This window comes from Schistocerca nitens, chromosome 7 (genome assembly GCF_023898315.1).
Source record: "Schistocerca nitens isolate TAMUIC-IGC-003100 chromosome 7, iqSchNite1.1, whole genome shotgun sequence".
NCBI lineage: Eukaryota > Metazoa > Arthropoda > Insecta > Orthoptera > Acrididae > Schistocerca > Schistocerca nitens.
Genome location: NC_064620.1, coordinates 347,171,410 through 347,197,897, shown reverse-complemented (window position 1 = coordinate 347,197,897; position 26,488 = coordinate 347,171,410). Strand labels below are relative to the sequence as shown.

The 26,488-nt window shown below is 45.1% G+C and overlaps 1 protein-coding gene across 1 annotated transcript in view; it reads left to right on the top strand.

The window, feature by feature from the left end:
- The window catches only part of LOC126195613 (inactive dipeptidyl peptidase 10-like), an 801,628-nt gene that overhangs the window by 674,346 nt on the left and 100,794 nt on the right, over positions 1-26,488 (top strand). Inside the window, exons 8-9 of the mRNA XM_049934238.1 lie at positions 11,064-11,179; positions 18,245-18,368. Of these exons, the coding sequence (XP_049790195.1) occupies positions 11,064-11,179; positions 18,245-18,368 (240 nt within the window). The remainder of the gene's footprint in view (positions 1-11,063; positions 11,180-18,244; positions 18,369-26,488) is intronic.

The following is a 26,488-nucleotide window of genomic DNA, read 5'->3' as shown; positions in this document are numbered from 1 at the left end:
CAATTTTAGAACCGTTTCCTCCATTAATCTTTCGAAAAAATACCGTCGGATCATCTTATGACACTGCAACACAGACGTAAAATATTTTCTGTAAATTTTTATGGAGTAATTAAAAAAACTTCGTCTTCTGAATACTTTATTTTGTAATTCCATACATTTGACCTGTTTGTGAAATACTATGGGTATGAACACACTGATGAGCCAAACAATCATGATCACCTCCTTAATAGCTTGTTTGCCCGTCTTTGGAACGAAATACTTCATTGATTCAGAGTCCTGACAGTTTGTTGGTAAGTTGGTGGAGGTTTGTGATATTAGATGTCGACACACAGGCCATGTAATTCGCGTAAATAACGGACCACCCCATAGCGACCTAGATGGGTTCCACAGTTATTACGAGGTGCGACAATAAAGTAATGAGACTGATTTTCTTCGCAAGATGTGGCAACCCTGTAGGCCTGTGTAGGCACAATATCTTTGACCTTGGTCTACAAGCTATTTCTAGTCCAAGCGGAACATCAATGCAACTGCTCAGTCGTGTGTTGTGCTGTGAAAAGTTAACATGTGTTTGTGTTTCTCGTCACGGAAATGGAACCGTTAATATTGCGCAACGGTATGCCATTTCTTTCTGCAATAAATTGGGTGGAAACGCGATGACAACTTACAGTAAGTTTGAGAAGGCTTTTGGAGAGGAGGTTATGTTAAGAGCTCAAGTTTTTCGTTGGCATAAAATGTTTCAAATGGCTCTGAGCACTATGCGACTTAACTTCTGAGGTCATCAATCGCCTAGAACTTAGAACTAATTAAACCTAACTAACCTAAGGACATCACACACATCCATGCCCGAGGCAGGATTCGAACCTGCGACCGTAGCGATAAAATGTTTCGTGAAGGCAGAACGAATGATGAAGATGAAGACCGCAGCGGACGACCATCAACCTCACGGACGGATGTTGGCCGGCCGGAGTGGCCGAGCGGTTCTAGGCGCTACAGTCTGGAACCGCGCGACCGCTACAGTCGCGAGTTCGAATCCTGCCATGGGCATGGATGTGTGTGATGTCCGTAGCTAGTTAGGTTTAAGTAGTTCTAAGTTCTAGGGGACTGATGACCTCAGAAGTTAAGTCCCATAGTGCTCAGAGCGATTTGAACCATTTTTAACAGACGGATGTCAGCTTGGTCAGGGTGCATGAACTCGTACTATCTGATCGAAGATTATATGTGAAAATGATTACAGAAGAACTGAACATCAATCGAGAAACGGTTCGTCTAATAATAACTGAAGATCTTGGTATCAGAAAGATTTGTGCAAAAATAGTTCCCAAAACTCTCACATCACAACAGTGAGAAACACGGAAAAATGTGGCACCGATCTGTTAGAGCAAACGGAAATCAATCCAGAATTGTTGAGCCGTGTTATCACTGGTGATCAAAGTTGGTTTTTTTTTCAGTACGATTCAGAGATAAAACGCCAAAGTTCGCAATGGTTCTCAAAGGGATCACCCAGGCCAAAAAAAGGTCGCATGTCAAAGTCAAAAGTGAAATGCATGCTTGTGTGCTTCTTTGAATCCGAGGGAAAAAAGAGTTAACCAATATTACTACACAGAAATTTTAGAAAGACTTCGTATAAGAGTTCTTCGTGTCCATGCCAACATTGCTGATAATTGGATTCTGAATCACGATAATGCGCCATCCCATACTGCTCTGTAAGTACAGCAATTTTTAACCTCAAAACAAATTTCAGTACTACCACAGCCACCTTATTCACCAGATATCGCTCCATGCGATTTTTTTCTATTTCCAAGAGTCAAAACGGCGGTCAAGGGACACCATTTTCAAACAACACAAGATGTCCAAAAAGCTGTGACGAGGGTCTTGGAGGATATTACAGAAGATGAGTTCCATAAATGTTGCCATCAATGGCAGAAGCGCTGGAAAAAGTGTGTGCAATCAGAAGGAAACTACTTTGAAGGAGACAACACTAAACTTGATTAAAACGGCAAGCAACTTTTTTTTTCACAACAGTCTCATTACTTTATTGTCGCGCCTCGTAAATCAGGCGCAAACAGTCGCCGAAACATCATCGTGAGTTCAGCATAATGCTCCTCAAACCACTCTAGCACGGTTCTGGCTCCGAGACATGAACAGTTACACTGCTGAAAGATAACATCGCCATCGGGGAGACATCAAGCATGAACGGATGCATGTGTCTTCCTACTTTACAGAGCAGACAAGCATCCGAAATCCACGTTCCGTGAAGAGTCGTGGACTTCCAACCATTTAGCGCCTAGTGGTAGTTTCCCTGTCCTTCTGCCTGCTTCCGTAGATACTCACGACTGTAGCACCTGAACATTCGACCAGCTTCGCCGTTTTCGAGATACACGTTCACAGGCTCTGCGTAATAACAATCTGCCCTTTGTCAAAGTCGTATATTTCGATGGATTTCCCCATTTGCAGCCCATTATCTACGCTAGAGTGATCCCTCGTATCCGCTTCAATTACATTCTTTGGTAACCGCGTCACGTGCCCGAAATGCCACCTGGTGGCATCCAACGTCGCGTTGGAAGTGGTCTTAATGTTTTGGCTTAACAGCATATGTTTTCTTCTCTACATACGACGTTTCGTAAAGATTCATGCTACTTGACAGAGCTATTTCTTAAATGAAGATAGAATTCTGAAGTAATTTTTAACTGGTCTATAGGACTACATGGTTTTTATTTTTAACCATTCGACTTCACAGGGGTATAGCTTTTACATAGTGCAAGACAACGACTAGAGCTAATAAACCTTTCCGTCGTTTCCATACTGTGTACTTGCCGGACCGACTGTGTGACAGTTTACTCCGTACAAATTTATAACGTAATGACACGGCTTAAAGGATAAGGCCGTCGAAAATAAGTCTGGGCGTTTGTTCTTATAAAATCATTGAGGATTTACGCTGGGACAGGTTATCTATCTACTAAATTGATAATGTGGGTCCAGATTAACCCCAGTTTTATTTGCTCTTTGTGAGCACACGCCGCGTGGAGTGGCCGCCCGGTTTGAAGCGCCATGTCACGGATTGCGCGGCCCTCCCGCCGGAGGTTCGAGTCGTCCCTTGAGCATGTGTGTGTGTGTGTTGTTTTTAGCATAAGTAGTGTGCAACTCTAGGGACCGATGACCTCAGCTGTTTGGTCCCTTAGGAATTCACACACACATTTGTGAGCACACGCACCGCTGGGAAACACACATTAATTCGATTTACAAATACGAAAATACAAGCAATTAACGTCAGGATAATTTAACTGCACCTTCAATCTGTTAAACAGGAAGGAATGGATAAGGTTAAAGTAACGATTATCTTAGCGAGTTCTCCCCGGAGTTGCATAATTCCCGTAGGGTGCGTAATAATTGCTCTCTGTTCGCAGCAGGAAACAAGGTCTTGATTTTACATGCAAACATCTAAACCAACTCAATCATGGATGATCTCACTACTATAAGAACTGTCTCAATTCCGAGCTGGTTGGAGGGCCCTGTCCATAATGTTCCAAACGTTTTCAATTGGGGAGACCCTGCTGGTTAAGATAGCGTTCGGCAAGTACAATGAAGAACAGTAGATACTCTCGGCATACGCTGACCACTTTGCTGAAATGTTAGCCCAGGATGGCTTGTCATAAAGGGCAACAAAACGGGGCGTAGAATATTGTCGACGTACCGCTCCGCTGAAAGGATGTCGCAGATGACAACCAAAGTGGTGCTGCATCCCAGACCATCACTCCTGGTTATCAGGCCGTGTGACAGGCGACGGTCAGCTTAGTATCCCACCACTGTCCAGGGCGTCTCCAGATATATATTCGCTGGACATGGCGGCTCAGTTCGAAGCGGGATTCGTCACTTACGAGAATCCTACTCTAGTCCACGAGATTCCAGGCCGAATGTGCCCGACAACTCAGCGAACGGGCTCGTTAGTGTACAGACCAACGGTAATCGGCGCAAGGGACGACGTGAGCTCAGCCACCTTTCTGTGAGCCACCTGTTAATGGTCATCGTGCTCACTGAAGCACAAGTTGCACGTTGGACCGATGATAATGATGAATCTGGGGCTCTGAGCGCCTCTCTGACTATTGCTCGGTCCTCACGTTCGTCGTCTCTCTCGGTCGGTGGCGTTTTTCTTAACACTGTCTTCGGCCATGGTTCACCCATTCCTGCCAACATCAACAAATAGTTCCATCGCCCCTACACAAATGTTGGGCGATTCGCCAATTACTCCTTCCGGCTTCTTTGAACCCAACTGCACGTCCTCTCTCAAATGCTGACATCTGCGTATATTACACTACTGGCCATTAAAATTGCTACATCACGAAGATGACGTGCCGCAGACGCGAAATTTAACCGACAGGAAGAAGATGCTGTAACATGCAAATGATCAGCTTTCCAGAGCATTCACAAAAGGTTGGCGCCGGTGGTGACACCTACAACGTGCTGACATGAGGAAAGTTTCCAACCGATTTCTAAGACACAAACAGCAGTTGACCGGCGTTGCCTGGTGAAACGTTGTTGTGATGCCTCGTGTAAGGAGGAGAAATGCGTACCAACACGTTTCCGACCTTGTAGCCTATCGCGATTGCGGCTTATCGTATCGCGACATTACTGCTCGCGTTGGTCGAGATCCAATGACTGTTAGCAGATGAACCCATGTTTCGTCGTCTATGACAATGTTCGACAGAAAAGTGTTACGATCAGCCTCGTAAGGCGAAAGAAACTCTGCATAGATGGTCCTTCGTTGCTCTTTACGGTCTTTTTTTGGGCGACGAAGAACCCGGCGGGCACTCACCTTTGAGTACACCAACTGGTGGAGGAGTATGTCAGCACCACCTACACAGACGTCCAGTTGTGCCGCAAGGTGTATGATTGTGATCTGTCGCACACCTCGAATGGGATGTCCGCACGTTCCACCATTCCGCATTGCCTAGATCTGAGAGAACAGACGATAAAACTTACACTACTGGCCATTAAAACGGATACCCCAAGAAAAAATGCAGATGATAAACGGGTATTCATTGGACAAATATGTTATACTAGAACTGACAAGTGATTACATTTTCACACAGTTTGGGTGCATAGATCCTGAGAAATCAGTACCCAGAACAACCACCTCTGGCCATAATAACGGCCTTGATACGCCTGGACATTGAGTCAAACAGAGCTTGGCTGGCGTGTACAGGTACAGTTGCCCATGCAGCTTCAACACGATACCACAGTTCATCAAGAGTAGTGACCGGCGTAATGTGACGAGCCAGTTGCTCGGCCACCATTGACCAGACGTTTTCAATTGGTGAGAGATCTGGAGAATGTGGTAGCCAGGGCAGCAGTCGAACATTTTCTGTATCCAGAAAGTCCCGTACAGAACCTACAACATGCGGTCGTGCATTATCCTGCTGAAATGTAGGGTTCGCAGGGATCGAATGATGGGTAGAGCGACGGGTCGTAACACATCTGAAATGTAACGTCGACTGTTCAAAATGCCGTCAATGCGAACAAGAGGTGACCGAGACGTGTAACCAATGGCACCCCGTACCATCACGCCGGGTGATACGCCAGTACGGCGATGATGAATACACGCTTCCAATGTGCGTTCACCGCCATGTCGCCAAACACGGATGCGACCATCATGATGCTGTAAACAGAACCTGGGTTCATCCGAAAAAATGACGTTTTGCTATTCGTGCACCTAGGCGCGTCGTTGAGTACACCATCGCAGGCGCTCCAGTCTGTAATGTAACGTCAAGGGTAACCACAGCCATAGTCTCCTAGCTGATAGTCCATGCTGCTGCAAACGTCGTCGAACTGTTCGTGTAGATGGTTGTTGTCTTTCAAACGTCCCCATCTGTTGACTAGGCTGCAGTCCGACCTTTATCAAAGTCGGAAACGTGATGGTAAGTGTTGTGTACATAGTTCTCCGTTGTCAGCGCGTGCACAACTTTCCCACTAGAGCGCGCCCCGCTGAGCACAACAGCGCAGGCGCAGCGCTCGTCCGTCTCCGCACTACACGATGGCGCTGCCATAAAAACGGACCAAATTCTGCTTTCGCCGATCCGCGTATTAATATGTAATGTAGCCAATGAGATTGCTGCTAACGTAGAACCTTTTCTCCTCGCGAATCACACTCGCGCAGTGATACCTGATCGCTCGAGGTATTATAACGAGTGTACAGACCTCCGATTAGTCAATCTGCATTAGTCTGCATTTGTCTGCTCCAGTCTACATTAGTCTGTACCAGTCTATAGTCAACTTTCAGTCTGCGCCTAATAAGATTATCATATTCCTGTACATAGCCATGAAGATAAATGTATAGACACTTTGTCAAGTATCAGAGATATGTGAGAATAAGATTAACGTACCATGACCAAAGATTGTCAATTGTAAATAGCATCCAGAATCAAGTTAAGTAAGGTTTATAATTGTTATTATTTTAATAAATGTGTGTGAAAATTAATCAAGTTCTGTTTAAAGTTGGTCACCGTCAACCTGCTACTCTAAGCGTGCAAGTGGCATTTCTATCGTCTGACCTAACGGCAGAAGATAAACACGCCACGATAAGACCACGAGACATATTGCTGACACTCGCCTACTTCGTTACAGCGACAAGTCAAATAATCTGATGGTGTGTGTACCGAAGGTGTTACAGTACGCACACCACAGTAAGCATTTCTCATCCTTACCCGAGGCATCACGACAAGGTCTCACCAGGCAACGCCGGTCAACTGCTGTTTGTGTATGAGAAATCGGTTGGAAACTTTCCTCATGTTAGCACGTTGTAGGTGTCGCCACCGGGGCCAGCCTTGTGTGAATGCTCTGAAAAGCTAATCATTTGCATATCACAGCATCTTCTTCCTGTCGGTTAAATTTCGCGTCTGTAGCACGACATCTTCGTGGTGTAGCAATTTTAATGGCCAGTAGTGTAATACTGAGCTCCGCTGAAATCACTGAATCTCTGGTTTGTGCTTTAGCTTTCAAATATGAAATCAGTTATTTTCTACGTGGGAGAGTCCACCACTCTGGTACTATAGAAGCCCTCTGGTACTATAGAAGGAGAAGAAGAAGAAGGTGCTTGACCCAACTTTATCCACAAAATTGGTGTAAAATGTGTCCTCGGAAGGTCCTTCTACTTCACCCCACTGTTGCTGGTCCGGTGCACTGTAATGGGGCGAAAGTAAAGCCCTCTTGCAATGTTGCTGCTGGTGTGCCTCTTTTCGTGAAATGAGGACTAAAAAGGGGGCCTTATGGAAACGTCTTCTGAGTTTAAGCTCAGTACACTGACGTCAGTACGACTCAATTCTCAAAAGCATTCGAAATAGTTGACTTTAAAATTTGACAAGCGCTATTCAGGGCAAAACATATTCCTGTACTTAGTTTAGTAGCTTGTAGCTTATCGTGCAGCATTTTATTCTTGTATTAATGAGGTCAATGGTTCAATTCCTGCCAGAAACACATTTTTTTTCAAATGTCTATTTGAATTCAATATTTATTAATAAATTGAAACATTAATGAAAAAACTGGCATGAATCATAATTCTTTAATGGGTTACATGAAAAAGTGGGTACTCATAATGGATTACATTTTGGAACAAAAATGGGCAATATTCAAACGGAAATTAAAACACTTTGTTAACTCTGAAGATCACGAAAGTACAAACATAATATTAAAAGTACCAATACGATGTGACAATAAACATTTAAAAATTTTATGTGAGTAGCAAATAAAACCGAGAATGTGCTTTTGATTAAAAATTATGATTCAGTTCGATATTTGTTAGTTAAAATTGCGTTTTAAACATGAATGTGAATTCAAATAAAAGTTAAAAAAAGACTCTAGTGGGAATTAAACCAGCGACCACATGATTCTAAAATCTAACAGTACACAGTCAGTCACTCTTTTTATTAATTCTTCGTTAAACTGAAATAAGAATTACGAGGTCTTTACAACTGTTTCTGTGTGTTTATCAATATACAAAATATTTCAGTATTTCTCTAATACTGAAAATAACGATAATAATAATAACAATAATAATAAATTTTAAAGGAAAACAATAAAGGTACACCAAATACTGATCTGTCTCTGTTGCATTCTTGTAGCCGGCCGCGGTGGTCTAGCGGTTCTGGCGCTGCAGTCCGGAGCCGCGGGTCTGCTACGGTCGCAGGTTCGAATCCTGCCTCGGGCATGGGTGTGTGTAATGTCCTTAGGTTAGTTAGGTTTAAGTAGTTCTAAGTTCTAGGGGACTTATGACCTAAGATGTTGAGTCCCATAGTGCTCAGAGCCATTTGAACCATTTTTGAGCATTCTTGTAAGTGATCTGAAAACAGTCTGCGTTAAAGAGCCTTTTTCTTAGCAATTTAAAAAATATTGTTTCTAAAGGTTGATTCCATCAACTGATTGTGTTACTGACTAATGCATAATCTTAATCTTTGTTTTCCTTTGTAAAGTTGTCTCATGAATCACACGCTGATAATTATGTACTGACAGCCCATATCAGGTTCCTAGATGAGAAGTAAGATTTCAATGTTGCAAAGAAAAATAGTCAGCAAATTCCTGTATCCAGAATGAGATTTCCACTCTGCAGCGGAGTGTGCTCTGATATGAAACTTTTCTGGCAGATTAAAACTGCTTGCCGGACCGAGACTCGAACTCGGGACCTTTGCTTTTCGCGGTCAAGTGCCCTACCAACTGAGCTACCCAAGCACGACTCACGCCCCGTCCTCACAGCTGTACTTCTGCCAGTACTTCATCTCCTACCTTCCAAACTTTACAGAAGCTCTCCTGCGAACCTAGCAGAACTAGCACTCCTGAAAGAAAGGAGGAGAGCTTCTGTAAAGTTTGGAAGGTAGGAGACGAGGTACTGGCAGAAGTAAGGCTGTGAGGACAGGGCGTGAGTCGTGCTTGGGTAGGTCAGTTGTTAGAGCACTTGCCCACGAAAGGCAAAGGTTCCGAGTTCGAGTGTAGGTCCGGCACACAGTTTTAATCTGCGAGAAAAGTTTTAAATTCCTGTATATCGGTGCCGTGGAGTCTGACCAGAAAAAAGTCAAGTGTCCAGCAACGCGGGCAAAAACCTTGTGATCATCGCCGGGGAAATATTTCAAAAATGGTTCAAATGGCTCTGAGCACTATGGGACTTAACATCTTATGTCATCAGTCGCCTAGAACTGAGAAGTACTTAAACCTAACTAAGGACACCACACACATCCATGCCCGAGGCAGGATTCGAACCTGCGACCGTAGGTTCCAGACTGAAGCGCCTAGAACCGCTCGGCACTCCTGGCGGCGGAAAGATTTCCCATATGCTCACAAAAGCTGGTCGCCATTTATTTTATTTATGTTCGTCCTCGTGATAATAGAAAGCTTTTCTCTTACCTAATTCCAAATCTTAGTTCTACAGGGTGTTACAAAAAGGTACGGCCAAACTTTCAGGAAACATTCCTCACACACAAATAAAGAAAAGATGTTATGTGGACATGTGTCCGGAAACGCTTAATTTCCATGTTAGAGCTCATTTTAGTTTCGTCAGTGTGTACTGTACTTCCTCGATTCACCGCCAGTTGGCCCAATTGAAGGAAGGTAATGTTGACTTCGGTGCTTGTGTTGACATGCGACTCATTGCTCTACAGTACTAGCATTAAGCACATCAGTGCGTAGCATCAATACGTTAGTGTTCATCACGAACGTGGTTTTGCAGTCAGTGCATGTTTACAAATGAGGAGTTGGCAGATGCCTATTTGATGTATGGATCAGCATGGGGCTATAGCCGTGGTGCGGTACATTTGTATCGAGACGTATTTCCAGAACGAAGGTGTCCCGACAGGAAGACGTTCGAAGCAATTGATCGGCGTCTTAGGGAGCACGGAACATTCCAGCCTATGACTCGCGACTGGGGAAGATCTAGAACGACGAGGACATCTGCAATGGACGAGGCAATTCTTCGTGCAGTTGACGATAACCCTAATGTCAGCGTCAGAGAAGTTGCTGCTGTACAAGGTAACGTTGACCACGTCACTGTATGGAGAGTGCTACGGGAGAACCAGTTGTTTCCGTACCATGTACAGCGTGTGCAGGCACTATCAGCAGCTGATTGGCCTCCACGGGTACACTTCTGCGAATGGTTCATCCAACAATGTGTCAATCCTCTTTACGGATGAGGCTTCATTCCAGCTTGATCAAATTGTAAATTTTCACAATCAACATGTGTGGGCTGATGTCATCAACACAGATTTTCTGTGAACGTTTGTGCAGGCATTGTTTGTGATGGCTTGATTGGGCCCCATGTTCTTCCACCTACGCTCAATGGAGCACGTTATCATGATTTCATACGGGATACTCTACCTGTGCTGCTAGAACATGTGCCTTTACAAGTACGACACAACATGTGGTTCATGCACGATGGAGCTCCTGCACATTTCAGTCGAAGTGTTCGTACGCTTCTCAACAACAGATTCGGTGACCGATGGATTGGTAGAGGTGGACCAATTCCATGGCCTCCACGCTCTCCTGACCTCAACCCTCCTGACTTTCATTTATAGGGGCATTTGAAAGCTCTTGTCTACGCAACCTCGGTACCAAATGTAGAGACTCTTCGTGCTCGTATTGTGGACGGCTGTGATACAATACGCCATTCTTCAGGGCTGCATCAGCGCATCAGGGATTCCATGCGACGGAGGGTGGATGCATGTATCCTCGCTAACGGAGGACATTTTGAACATTTCCTGTATCAAAGTGTTTGAAGTCATGCTGGTACGTTCTGTTGCTGTATGTTTCCATTCCATGATTAATGTGATTTGAAGAGAAGTAATAAAATGAGCTCTAACATGGAAAGTAAGCGTTTCCGGAGACATGTCCACATAACGTATTTTCTTTCTTTGTGTGTGAGGAATGTTTCCTGAAAGTTTGGCCGTACCTTTTTGTAACACCCTGTATACACTTCGCATAAAGCTGAGGGTGTCAGTTTAGTTTTATATGGACCTTCAACTCATATAACTGAGATTCGGAGCTTATACTGCCTATTAACCTATTGATAAATCAAACCTTTCTGATTGCAGGTGGGCACGCCTAACCCCGTGGTGACGCTGTGGGTGGCGGACGTGAGTAACCCCAAGCAGGTAATCGTCACCGACCTGAAGCCGCCGCTCGAGGTCAAGTCTTCACAAGCTCAGTGGTCAGTAAGCACGCTTACTACTTACTTTCTTTACAATCTCAGTCGTCTAGCGGGAGGTGGACACGATTAAAATTTGGCAGATCTGATTAATCGTGAGTCGGAAAGACGCAGTCGTGAATCTAAAAATGTAAACCGGCAGTCAGTTGGCAATGAGTGGGGACAAGTTCATGTGGTAAACAGACAGAGTTGGAGGCTTTCAGTGCAGTTTTGTCTCGGTTTTACAGAGAGTACTCTACTGCATTGGCTCCTTACTTAGCTTGCATTTATCGCGAATCTCTTGCCCAACGTAAAGCCCCGAGCGACTGGAAAAAAGCGCAGATGACGCCTGTATATAAGAAGGGTGAAGAACGGATCCTCAAAATTACAGACCAATATCCTTAACATCGGTTTGTTGCAGGGTTCTCGAACATATTCTCAGTTCGAATATAATGAATTTCCTTGAGACAGAGAAGTTGCTGTCCATGCATCAGCACGGCTTTAGAAAGCATCGCTCCTGCGAAACGCAACTCGCCCTTTTTTCACATGATATCTTGCGAAACCATGGATGAGGGGTATCAGACGGATGCCATATTCCTTGACTTCCGGAAAGCGTTTGACTCGGTGCCCCACTGCAGACTCCTAACTAAGGTACGAGCATATGGGATTGGTTCCCAAGTATGTGAGTGGTTCGAAGACTTCTTAAGTAATAGAACCCAGTACGTTTTCCTCGATGGTGAGTGTTCATCGGAGGTGAGGGTATCATCTGGAGTGCCCCAGGGAAGTGTGATAGGTCCGCTGTTGTTTTCTATCCACATAAATGATCTTTTGGATAGGGTGAATAGCAATGTGCGGCTGTTTGCTGATGATGCTGTGGTGTACGGGAAGGTGTCGTCGTTGAGTGACTGTAGGAGGATACCAGATGACTTGGACAGGATTTGTGATTGGTGTAAAGAATGGCAGCTAACTCTAAATATAGATAAAAGTAAATTAATGCAGATGAATAGGAAAAAATCCCGTAATGTTTGAATACTCCATTAGTAGTGTAGCGCTTGACACGGTCACGTCGATTAAATATTTGGGCGTAACATTGCAGAGCGATATGAAGTGGGACAAACATGTAATTGCAGTTGTGGGGAAGGCGGATAGTCGTCTTCGGTTCATTGGTAGGATTTTGGGAAGATGTGGTTCATCTGTAAAGGAGACCGGTTATAAAACACTAATACGACCTATTCTTGAGTACTGCTCGAGCGTTTGGGATCCCTATGAGGTCGGATTGAGGGAGGACATAGAAGCAATTCAGAGGCGGGCTGCTAGATTTTTTACTGGTAGGTTTGATCATCACGTGAGTGTTACGGAAATGCTTCAGGAACTCGAGTGGGAGTCTCTGGAGGAAAGGAGGCGCTCTTTTCGTGAATCGCTACTGAGGAAATTTAGAGAACCAGCATTTGAGGCTGACTGCAGTACAATTTTACTGCCGCCAACTTATATTTCGCGGAAAGACCACAAAGATAAGATAAGAGAGATTAGGGCTCGTACAGAGGCATATAGGCAGTAATTTTTCCTTCGTTCTGTTTGGGAGTGGAACAGAGAGAGAAGATGTTAGTTGTGGTACGAGGAACCCTCTGCCACGCACCGTATGGTGGATTGCGGAGTATGTATGTAGATGTAGATCCAACAATAGACTATTGTGTTGTGCTGCAATACGATTGTCGTCGTGAACTCTGTTGCATTCTTCAGAAGTTCCCAAAGAAGGATACTGCAACCCTTGATGTTCATGTTTCTCGAATGTGGTTTGATATGTCTGCTAAATTTCTTGAAATAATGAAACATCTTTATTGCGTCTTCATGGTTGGTAAGCTTTATTATACCAAGTCTCTTATAAAGAATTTCAACAAGGTACAGTTCATTGTTGACAGTCATCTTCATTGGTCAGTGTGTCGACTGAAAATGGATAAAATAGAGTTTCGTGCTGTTAATGAACATCTTCGTTTCAAGGGTTGGACTGCCGCACCAATCAAAATAGGATTGCATAAATTTCACACGGACTCCGCCCCATCACTGAAGACCATTTGCTTTTGGATTAATGACTTTAAACGTGGTCGGACAAGCACCGAAGATGAAGCACGTTCCAGCCGTCCAGTGACGTCCTGTTATCGTAATGCAAGACCACTGAATAAAAAATGGTGAGACTCCTGAGACTGTGAAGAGGCTGTGTGCGAGATAGGTGCCGCAATTGCTCACAGTCGACCAAAAGCGCATCCGGCACAACATTTCAACACAATGTCTGGCGATGTTTGATCGCAATCCGAGAGAATTTTTGCGCCGAATTGTTCTTATCGTTTACAGTCACCGAATTACTGTATATTTTTGCTGTTGTATTTGAAGGAAGCTCCCAAGAGAACTTCAGTAACATAAAATGTATGGGACATTATCAGAAAGTATCAAGATGACAGCGCCGCAAAGCACTGTCCCGCCGTCAGGAGAAGAGGTTCCACAAACGTCTGCCCCACTATACCAAACGCAAGCGGTTCGTTTATTTGATGTAGACCTTGAGCATTGCTACACGCTAGAAAATTATTCCGGAGAAACAATACTGCCCGTTGAGCATCTTGAGTTAACGAGAGCACAGGCTAGTGTTATAAGGCATTACATGCCTTCGGGATTCGGTGTTTTCTAAAGACCTCTTGTTTTAATCATCGCCACAGATAAGAGTGCAGAAGTGGTAAGTTAGATGGCTGTGCAGACCATTTGACGTTTCTTGAACTACCGACCCAATGCTCTCCAAATGTTGTCTTAAGAAGGTCCGTCATTACGTGTGCGGAATAGGACGAACATCAGTCATATAGGTGCCACACCGATTGCCTTATGTACAGTAGGATGTTTTTCAATAACAGCGGCAGCAGCATATCTTAGGAACTTGAGATACTTGAGTGTATTTAGACTCCCATAAATAAATCAGAGATGAATGATGCGGGTCTTGAAAAACACGCACCAAACGTTGATAGAACAAGATTATCGTTTTTATTCACTTCTGTGAGCCAACTTTGATTTCCAGCTCACCATTAGTGCATATTACGAAGATTGTCTTTCCCATGGTTTGAAACAAAGCTTCTTTCTTGAGCAAAATTTTGTGTGGACATGTCGCATCACTTTGCGCTTTTCGTAGATAACTTTTGTAGAATTGTAACCAATTTTGTAAACTTTGTAAGTCATTCACATGAAGCTGTAGAAGCAATGAAATGTGACGGAATGTAGTGTTGTTTGGTTGATCTCTCTCGTACTTCAGAGATGCCTCTTACTGACATTTGCACTGTGCGTTACTGCTGCTAAAATGTTAGTTTCATTTCTTTCATCAGTTGCTCTTGTTTTTTCTTGGCGTATTTTATTCTACACACTTCCAGTTTCTAGAACCTTTTTATAACGTCTGCAGCGACTGATCATGAGTGCTTGGCACGATCTGGATATTCTTCAGCATACAACCGCATCGCTGCTGTAATAGTTTGCCGAGATCCACCATAAACGATATTTACTTTTTCGACTGTCATATATATTGTGACTGTCTGAATGGGTTTACAAGAAAGCTATGTTATTATTACAACTGCAGAACCCACACTGCTGGGCTTCAAGCCCACAGGTAAAGACAAGAACCTTAGCTGTGTTTCGTGTTTGCTTGCATTTGGTATAACAGGGCAGACGTCATAGGAAACTATTCTCTTGACTACGGGGCATAGTTAGTGGCACTGTTAACTTTATGCTATTTGATCAAGTCCTTTACGTGTTATATCGTTGAAGTTCTCTTAGAACCTTCTATCAAACGCCATAGAAAAAGCGTATACATAGTTCTAATTAGAAAAAAAAATCGGTGTCGTAATTCGGTGACTATAAACGATAAGAACCACTTGCGAACGTCAAGAACTTCGCCATATTGTCCGCTATAACTTGGGGAAAACAGCACCTCGATATATTTATTCGTTCGGTATATATTTGGGGTGGTTTGCCTTAGCTGCCTCGCCCCGTTAAAAGAAAGACAGCACGAATAGTGACAGGTTTGCTTGACCCGTGTTTCGGAGATGCGGAAGAAACTGAACTGGCAGATACTTGAAGATGACGCAGGCTGTTCCGAGAAAGCCTGCTTACGATGTTTCAGTCACCAGTTTTAAATTGTGAATCTAGGAATATACTACGACCCCCTACGTATCGTTCCCACAGGGATGGTGAGGACACGATTAAAGAGCGCACAGAGGCATTTAAAGAATAATTTTTACCGTCCTGCATACGTGAATGGGAAGGGCAAAAGCCCTACGCCAGTGATACAACGGGAAGTAATCTCTGTCACGCACTTCACAGTGGTTTGCACAGTATGGTTGTAGATGTAAATGTTGAACTATATGGAACGTACTAAGTCTTCTAACTACAGCAGAGGACTGAAAATTAAGATGTATTGTTAGAATATACCATAACATAGGAATTATAGCAGAAGCAATATCGAAAAAACGATGATTCTGTTTGGACATACACTGAGGAGACAAAAGCCATAGGATATCTCCCAGTGTCGTATTGGACCTCCTTTTGCCCGGCGTGGTGCAGAAACTCGACGTGACATGGACTGAATAAGTCGCTGAAAGTCCCCTGCAGAAATACTGAACCGTGCTGCCTCTATGGCCGTCCATAATAGCTAAAGTATCGCCGGTGCAGTATTTTCTGCATAATCTGGCATCTCGACCCATAAATGTTCGATGGGATTCATTTCGGCCAAATCATTTGCTCGAATCGTCCAGAATGTTCCTCGAGCCAGTCGCGAACAGTTGTGGCCTGACGACATGGCGCATTGCCATCCAAACCATTTCATCGTTGTTCGGGAACATGAAGTCCGTGAATGGCTGCAAATGGTCTCCAAGTAGCCAGACGTAACCATTTACAGTCAATGATCGCTTTCGTTGGACCAGAGGACCCGGTCCATTCCGTGAAATCATAGCCCACTCTCTTACGGAGCCAACATCAGCTTGCACAGTGCCTTGTTGACCACTTGAGCCACGGCTTCGTAGGGTCTGCACCACACTCGAACGCAACCATCAACTGAAGTAGGGACTCGTCTGACGAGGCCATGGTTTTCCAGTCGTCTAGGGCCCAACCGACATGGGCGCGCTGCAGGCGGCTTCGTGCTATTAGTAAAAGCCCTGGCGTCGGTCATCTGCTGCCATAGCCCATTAACGTCAAATTTCGTCGCACAGTCCCAGCGGATACGTTCGTCGTACGACCCATATTGATTTCTGCGGTTATTTCACGCAATGTTGCTTGTCTGTTAACACTGACAACTCAAAGACAACACCGCTGTTCTCGATCGTCAAATCAAGACCATCGACCATTGCGTTGTCTGTGGTGAGAGGCCATGCCTCAGACTTGGTATTCTCGGCACACTCTTGACACTGGGGATCTTGGAATACTGAATTCCCTAACGATTTCCGAAATGGAACGTCCCATACGTTTGGCTCCAACTGCCATTCCGCGTTCAGAGTCTGTCAATTCCCGTCGTGCGGCCATAATCACGTCGCAAACGTTTCCACATGACTCACCTCAGTATGAATGACAACTCTGCTAATGCACTGCCCTTTTATACCTTGTGTACACAATACTACCGCCATTTGTATATGTGCATATCGCTGTCCCATAACTTAACCAAACATATTTTCGAATATCTTTGAGGAAAGAAAACAAAAAAAGTCCTGCATTAAACAGACTAAGAAATATTCGAAAATAAACCACACGCGAGAAAAAGAGGTGACAGAAAAGGAATTTTTTATGAAGAAAGGATTGAAAGTAGGTGGCGTGGTTGAATGGAACAACACTAAGAAGTAGAAAGACATACCAGGGAATCAACCAGAATATTGTCCATGATGTCCTTAGGTTAGTTAGCTTTAAGTGGTTCTAAATGTAGGGGACTGATGACCTCAGATGTTAAGTCCCACAAGGCTTAGAGCCGTTTGAACCATTTCTAGACTACTGCAATATTGAATTTATGGTGTTGTTTCATCTGAATGCAGAACTGTATAACACAAAGGACGCATGAAAGGGAGATAACTGCCATATTTGTTCATATGAACAATTTGTAGGAAAGTGAGACTACTAATTTTGAGGGGCGATCAAAAAGTTTCCGTTCGAAGGCCTTACAGTATAGAATCAGTATATCAAGGCAAAATCACCGTGAGCACTGACGCAGTCATCCCACATTGACGCACCAGCTTGAAGATAACCGTTTGGTAAAGCACCGTATCCTGCTGCGTGAAGAGGTCAGTAACTAGAATGAGATTTTCACTCTGCAGCGGAGTGTGCTCTGATAAGAAACTTCCTGGCAGATTAAAACTGTGTGCCGGACCGAGACTCGAACTCTGGACCTTTGCCTTTCGCAGGAGAGCTTCTGTAAAGTTTGGAAAGTAGGAGACGAGGTACTGGCAGAAGTAAAGCTGTGAGGACGGGGCGTGAGTCATGCTTGGGTAGCTCAGATGGTAGAGCACCTGCCCGTGAAATGCAAAGGTCCCGAGTTCGAGTCTCGGTCCGGCACACAGTTTTAATCTGCCAATAAGTTTCAGGTCAGTAACTGCCTGCTGCGCTCCCGCCTCCGGCAGGAACCTTTGACTCGTCAAGGCTTTTATTTAAACGACTGAAGCCGTAATAATCGCATGGAGAAAGGACTATAGGGCGGGTGCTCCAGTGCCTTCATTTGAGTTGTCGTAACTCCTGCGGACGTACGTTATCATGAAGCAGCAGCACCCCTTGTTGCATCATTCCATAATGGTGGGTTCCGACAGACATGCTGCCCCATACTCGTTCTTCATCCTCCGATGGACGTCTACCCGTGTGTGTCCTTAGGCAGCCAAGAAGAGAATAACAGCGTGATGGTCCTGTTTGGACGCATTTGGCAATAACATCGGCATAATTCACGTTGCTGCATTTACCGCATGCATCGGAGTCCCGCTACGTTTCAAATTTACTGCAGCAGCGCCCTCAAACGGAAACTTTTTGATCCCCTTATAATTCTGGGATTTTCCGAGTCGATGTGATGTATCACAAATCTGTGTGGGATTGCAGGGACCAGTACTTCACGTCGGTGAGGTGGCTATCGAATGATGAGGTGTCCGTGGTGTGGCTGAACCGCCGGCAGAATGTCTCAGTCATATCCATTTGCCGCGCCAAGGTGTGGAATTGTGAGCAGGTGAGTCACCCCAGTGCAATACTGGGCTTCGTTTAAGACTTTTATCTGATTAACTGGCGCTGCTAGTTTCCTTTTTACTACCAATCTTACATTAAAATCCAAAAATAAAAAATCTACAGGTTATTTTTTAGTAGCCAGTCACTGTTAACAATGCTGCTTTGCTGGCTATTAACCCTTTGGCTGCGCATTTAGTCTGAGCGCCCGCCTTCTATATGCGTGGGATTTTCAAGTGGAGCATATACACTGACGTACAAAAAATCTCAGCACCAAAAAATAATTAATGCTGAGTAATGAAATTTCGGGAATACATTTGTTTAGTAACATTTCAGTGGACTCTGCAAGATTACAGGTTAACGTAAGCGCGAGATAAGCCATTGCAGATGTGTAATGCTGTTAGATTAACAACCGATGTAACTGCGAGATTATTGAATGCAAACGTGCATGCATCTTTGATTCCATACTTTTAGATTTCCAGAAGGCTTCCGACACCGTTCCTCACAAGTGTCTTCTAACCAAACTGCGTGCCTACGGAGTATCGCTCCAGTTGTGCGACTGGATTCGGATTTCCTGTCAGAAAGGTCACAGTCCGTAGTAATAGACGGAAAGATCGAGTAAAACAGAAGTAACATCCAGCGCTCCCCAAGGAAGTGTTATAGACCCTCTATTGTCCCTGATCTATATTAACGACATAGGAGACAATCTGAGTAGCCGTCTTAGATTGTTTGCAGAAGATGCTGTCATTTACCGTCTTGTAAAGTCATCAGATTATCAAAACGACTTGCAAAATGATTTAGATATCTGTATGGTGCGAAAAGTGTCAATTGACCCTGAATAAAGAAAAGTGTGAATTTATTCACATGAATACTAAAAGAGGTCCGCTAAATTTCGATTACGCGATAAGTCGCACAAATCTGAAGACTAGATTCAACTAAATACTTAGGGATTACGATTACAAATAACCTAAATTGGAACGATCACATAGATAAAATTGTGGGTAGAGCAAACCCAAGACTGCGATTCATTGGCAGAACACTTACAAGGTGCAACAGGTCTACTAAAGAGACTGCTTACACCACGCTTATCCGACCTATTCTGGGGTACTGCTGTGCAGTGGGATCCGCATCAGGTGGGACTGACGGATGACATCGATAAAGTACAAAGAAAGGCGGCTCGTTTTGTATTATCGCGAAACAGGTGAGATAGTGTCACAGACATGATACGTGAATTGGAGTGGCAGTCATTAAAACAAAGGCGTTTTTCGTTGCGACGGGATCTTCTCCGATTGCGAAAACATTCTGTTGCCATCCACGTACATGGGGAGAAATGATCATCACGATAAAATAAGAGAAATAAGGGCTCGTACAGAAAAATTTAAGTGCTCGTTTTTCCCGCGTGCCGTTCGAGAGTGGAACGGTAGCGAGACAGCTTGGAGGTGGTTCAGTCAACCCTCTGCCAGACGCTTTATTGTGAATAGCAGAGTAATCACGTAGGTGTAGATGTAGATGTACCGGTGCCGGATGTCAGTTTGTGGGATGGAGTTCCACGCCTGTTGCACTTGGTCTGTCAGCACAGGGACAGAGGAGTTGTCGTCCGATGATGTCCCACATGTGTTTGACTGGAGGCAGATATATGGTGATCGAGCAGGCCAAGGCAACATGTCGACACTCTGTAGAGCATGTTGCGTTACAACAGTGGTATGTGGGCGAGTGTTATCCTGTTGGAAACCGCCCCTGGAATGCTGTTAATGAATGGCAGCACAACAGGACGAATCACCAGAATTACGTACGAATCTGCAGTCAGAGTGCGTGGGATAACCAAGAGAGTGATCCTGCTGTCATACGAAATCGCACCCTAGACCATAATTCCAGGTGTAGGTCCAGTGAGTCTAGCACGCAGGCAGGTTAGTAGTGGGCCCTCAACTGGTATCATTCTAACCAACACACGGCCATCGCTGGCATCGAGACAGAACCACCTACCTTCAGGAAACACAACAGACATCCATCCCGATGAACTAACGCTTGACACCACTGAAGTCGCTAATGGCGTGGTATGGGGACAGTGGAATGCACACTCCAAGCCGTCTGGCTCGAGCTATCCTTGAAGTGACAGATTTTTAATAGCTCGTTGTATCACTGCGGTGCCAACTGCTGCAGATGCAGTACCATGCGCCACAGCATAGTAGTAGTAGCACCACGTGATCGTCCGGAGCGTGGTCTTCTTGCGACCATACACTCCCGTGACCACTGCTGTCAGCAGTCATATACAGTGGCTACATTTATACCGAGTATTTCTGCGATATCGCAGAAGCAACATCGAGCTTCTCGTACACCTGTTAGACGACTTAGCTGAAACCCAGCGAGGTGCTGAAATGGCGTCTTTGCCACTTTAAAGGCTTACGTGATTAATATCAGCTCACCACGACCAATCTGAAAGGTAACGTTCGCCGCACAACTCCTACTTGGTGATGCGATTTTTTTCCGTCAGTGTTTATACGATTCTAGCAGTCGATAGTTATTACGGAGAAAAAAATTAAGACACATAAAATGCAGTGTTATAGTGTTAACTCTCTTTCTTTTTTTAATCGTTACTTTTTTTAAGAGATCATATGAGGTGGAAAAAATATGTAAGTTTTTACATTAGCAAAACTTCAAAGTGTGCTGTCTTTCAAAACAAAAATTCAAACATAAAGGTTCATTACATTTTCTATAAATTTATCTAGTGTCACTTCCTTTGTAATGTATTGCGCATACAGTACACTGTCTGTTGGCAGTCTTCTTTGATGTTCCTGGGAATAGCGAGATAACGTGGCTCTCGGTTAGGGGAGGAATTATCAAATCAGCCGATATGCTTCCACGAAGGCCCTCTGCTGAAAATGAGATATTGAAATACACTACTGGCCATTAAAATTGCTACACCAAGAAGAAATTCAGATGATAAACGGGTATTCATTGGACAAATATATTATCCTAGAACTGACATGTGATTACGTTTTCACGTAATTTGGGTGCATAGATCCTGAGAAATCAGTACCCAGAACAACCACCTCTGGCCGTAATAACGCCCTTTATACGCCTGGGCATTGAGTGAAACAGAGCTTAGATGGCGTGCACAGGTACAGCTGCCCATGCAGCTTCAACACGATACCACAGTTCATCAAGAGTAGTGACTGGCGTATTGTGACGAGCCAGTTGCTCGGCCACCACTGACCAGACGTTTTCAATTGGTGAGAGATCTGCAAACTGTGCTGGCCAGGGCAGCAGTCGAACATTTTCTGTATCCAGAAAGGCCCTTACAGGACCTGCAACATGCGGTCGTGCATTATCCTATTGAATTATAGGGTTTCACAAGGATGAAATGAAGGGTAGAGCCACGGGTAGTAACACATCTGAAATGTAACGTCCACTGTTCAAAGTGCCGTCAATGCGAACAAGAGGTGACCGAGACGTGTAACCAATGGCACCCCATACCATCATGCCGGGTGATACGCCAGTTTGGCGATGACGAATACACGCTTCCAATGTGCGTTCACCGCGATGTCGCCAAACACGGATGCGAACATCATGATGCTGTAAACAGAACCTGGATTCATCCGAAAAAATGACGTTATGCCATTCGTGCACCCAGGTTCGCCGTTGAGTACACCATCGCAGGCGCACCTGTCTGTGATGAAGCGTCAGGGGTAACCGCAGCCATGGTCTCCTAGCTGATAGTCCATGCTGCTGCAAACGCCGTCGAACTGCTCGTGCAGATGGTTGTTGTTTTGCAAACGTCCCCATCTGTTGACTAAGGGATCGAGACGTGGCTGCACGGTGCGTTACAGCCATGCGTATGAGATGCCTGTCATCTTGACTGCTAGTGATACGAGGCCGTCTGGATCCAGCACGGCGTTCCGTATTACCCTCCTGAACCCACCGGCTCCATATTCTGATAACAGTCATTGGATCTCGACCAACGCGAGCAGCAATGTCGCGATACGATAAACCGCAATCGCGATAGCCTACAATCCGACCTTTATCAAAGTCGGAAACGTGATGGTACACATTTCTCCTCCTTACACGAGGCATCACAACAACGTTTGCCGGCCGGTGTGGCCGAGCGGTTCTAGGCGCTTCAGTCTGAAACCGCGTGACCGCTACGGTCGCACGTTCGAATCCTGCCTCGGGCATGGATGTGTGTGATGTCCTTTGAACCATTTGAACAACAACGTTTCACCAGGCAACGCCGCTCAACTGCTGTTTGTGTATGAGAAATCGGTTGGAAACTTTCCTCTTGTCAGCAGGTTGTAGGTGTCGCCACCGGCGCCAACCTTGTCAGAATGCTCGGAAAAGCTAATCATCTTTTGCATATCACAGCATCTTCTTCCTGTCGGTTAAATTTCGCGTCTGTAGCACGTCATCTTCGTGGTGTAGCAATTTTAATGGCCAGTAGTGTATATCTTCCCGTCTGAATTTTATACAGTGCATGCGTGTTCAGCATAGACAGATCCACCAAATGAAAAAAAAAATACTTTTCTATATCATTTTACAGTTTTTCGTACACATTACACTGAACTTAGCATCATGTCGCTCCCGTCGACGGCCCACATATATGCAGTGTAGCTCACGATGCAAGCGCGTTTTCTTTCTGATTCATTTGTGCTTCTGTCAGTTTTGTGAGTCGCTATATTTTAGCTTTTATTCAGAGTTGGAAGCCTTCTCTCTTTCCGCTTGTCCTGCCACTTGAGAGCAAGAAGTTTATCTGTTGACAGAAACACGATGTCACACGGTTTAAGATTTTTCCTTACAGTTCCATAAGCATACGTCGCTTTGTCACGCAAATAAGAAAATAACGTCGGGCTAGTGTACCAACTGTCAACATATGGCGAGTTTGACCTTTACCAAAATTGAGTTCTAGTGAATTGTCGGCCAGTGTGGCCGAGCGCTTCTAGGCGCTTCAGTCTGGAACTGCGCGACCGCTACGGCCGCAGGTTCGAATCCTGCCTCGGGCATGGATGTGAGTGATGTCCTTAGGTTAGTTAGGTTTAAGTGGTTCTAAGTTCTAGGGGACTGATGACCTCAGATGTTAAGTCCCATAGCGCTCAGAGCCATTTGAACCATTTCTAGTGAATTAAGAACAATGCTTCCAGGTATTCCAGCATTTACAGCAGAATCGATTTCTTTTTTTACGTCCGTTGCAGCATCCATTTACACAAAACAAAAAACTTTACGCTACATTTATAGCATTTGGATGGGACGTACTGTTTGAAGAGGACAAGACCTTTGCAGAGAATAAAATTCTTTTCAATGCACAATTTTTTAAAAGGATGAAAAGCATCTGGAAATTTTTGTCTTAGATGACCCGGAGTTCCCCTAAATTTCCAGGCTTTATCATCTCCAGGGTCATTGTTACTATCTCTTGGCATGATCTGCGCAAACATTGGAGTATATCGTTGATCCAATAATTGTTTATTTCATTTTTCCTCACTTGAGCCATCAGAAAATATACAGCAAGGAAACAGTAAATTTCTCCACCGTTTGTGGTTTTCCACGGCCGCAGTCTTGATTTTTCACTGGTTTCGTTGCAAAGGTGCTCATAATATAAATTACATTACTCAGCTATGTATTTTACAATTTCTTGACCAAAACAGCTTGGAAGCAGTCATATACAGTAGATTTGTCATCTAGATTGACGATTTTGCAACCAGAATGACCATTATCGAAATTACACACTTATGGGTCCAAATCGTAGTCTTCCCCCCTTAAATCATCTGTTTTGTGTCTTTTAGCAGATTTGTCAGACGTGTGCTCAGACTCTTCTTCGATTTCGGAGGGAGAAGCTGGAGTAACATCAAAATCTGGATCTATGTTTGCTGGTTCTCAAATATTTTGAATATTTGTGGTGACGGATTTACCTACAGGCTCATTGGAGTCACTATCTATCCAACCATCATCAACAGGATCCCGCAAACGAAGTCCTTATCGTCACTTTGATTTAGAAGACCCAGCCGCTCATCTTCCGTAACAGGACGGTAACGTCGTGTCATTTTATTCGATGACACGGAAAGTGCAGCAAACAAATCAGGTAATGTTATGATACCACTTACCTCTGGTTCAGCATTCAGTAAGTCGTTCGGATGATTCCCAGTATTCCAACAGTTAGACCGCCAACTTATACAATCATCTCCGACTCCCTGGACGGATAGTAGACGCCATACGTATCTATGCGATTGTAGCAGTGAACTGCTGTAAATATTTTTCATACCAAGTCGTATATACACTCCTGGAAATGGAAAAAAGAACACATTGACACCGGTGTGTCAGACCCACCATACTTGCTCCGGACACTGCGAGAGGGCTGTACAAGCAATGATCACACGCACGGCACAGCGGACACACCAGGAACCGCGGTGTTGGCCGTCGAATGGCGCTAGCTGCGCAGCATTTGTGCACCGCCGCCGTCAGTGTCAGCCAGTTTGCCGTGGCATACGGAGCTCCATCGCAGTCTTTAACACGGGTAGCATGCCGCGACAGCGTGGACGTGAACCGTATGTGCAGTTGACGGACTTTGAGCGAGGGCGTATAGTGGGCATGCGGGAGGCCGGGTGGACGTACCGCCGAATTGCTCAACACGTGGGGCGTGAGGTCTCCACAGTACATCGATGTTGTCGCCAGTGGTCGGCGGAAGGTGCACGTGCCCGTCGACCTGGGACCGGACCGCAGCGACGCACGGATGCACGCCAAGACCGTAGGATCCTACGCAGTGCCGTAGGGGACCGCACCGCCACTTCCCAGCAAATTAGGGACACTGTTGCTCCTGGGGTATCGGCGAGGACCATTCGCAACCGTCTCCATCAAGCTGGGCTACGGTCCCGCACACCGTTAGGCCGTCTTCCGCTCACGCCCCAACATCGTGCAGCCCGCCTCCAGTGGTGTCGCGACAGGCGTGAATGGAGGGACGAATGGAGACGTGTCGTCTTCAGCGATGAGAGTCGCTTCTGCCTTGGTGCCAATGATGGTCGTATGCGTGTTTGGCGCCGTGCAGGTGAGCGCCACAATCAGGACTGCATACGACCGAGGCACACAGGGCCAACACCCGGCATCATGGTGTGGGGAGCGATCTCCTACACTGGCCGTACACCACTGGTGATCGTCGAGGGGACACTGAATAGTGCACGGTACATCCAAACCGTCATCGAACCCATCGTTCTACCATTCCTAGACCGGCAAGGGAACTTGCTGTTCCAACGGGACAATGCACGTCCGCATGTATCCCGTGCCACCCAACGTGCTCTAGAAGGTGTAAGTCAACTACCCTGGCCAGCAAGATCTCCGGATCTGTCCCCCATTGAGCATGTTTGGGACTGGATGAATCGTCGTCTCACGCGGTCTGCACGTCCAGCACGAACGCTGGTCCAGCTGAGCCGCCAGGTGGAAATGGCATGGCAAGCCGTTCCACAGGACTACATCCAGCATCTCTACGATCGTCTCCATGGGAGAATAGCAGCCTGCATTGCTGCGAAAGGTGGATATACACTGTACTAGTGCCGACATTGTGCATGCTCTGTTGCCTGTGTCTATGTGCCTGTGGTTCTGTCAGTGTGATCATGTGATGTATCTGACCCCAGGAATGTGTCAATAAAGTTTCCCCTTCCTGGGACAATGAATTCACGGTGTTCTTATTTCAATTTCCAGGAGTGTATACGCCTGGAGCATTGGAATTGTTAGCATATAACGGGTGTCTCTCGTAAGAATTTCGTTTTTGCAACGTGCAGCTGGTGTCAGTCCAAACAAATCCTGCTCACCGCCTCTTTCATACGACGCCCGGAGACTTCGGAATGCGCAGGTTTGTTTCCCGTTCCAAAGAAAATTATTTTTGAATCGGAATTTTACGTGCTCATTCAACAGGGCATTATCAGATTAGTGTAAAACGATAGTTGTTTTCCCGATATGTAACAAAAGGAACAAAAAAACGCGAAGAATAATCAGTAATCTAGCAGCGAGTGAGCAGTGTGCTTGTGTATGATGGTAGCAGTCAGCACGGGCCAGGGCAGTATAGTCGCTGCTGGAGTATTCGTCAATCCTCGCGTTTTCTTGTCCCTGTTTAAACATATCAGTAAAACGAATCCTGCACTGGACTGAGCC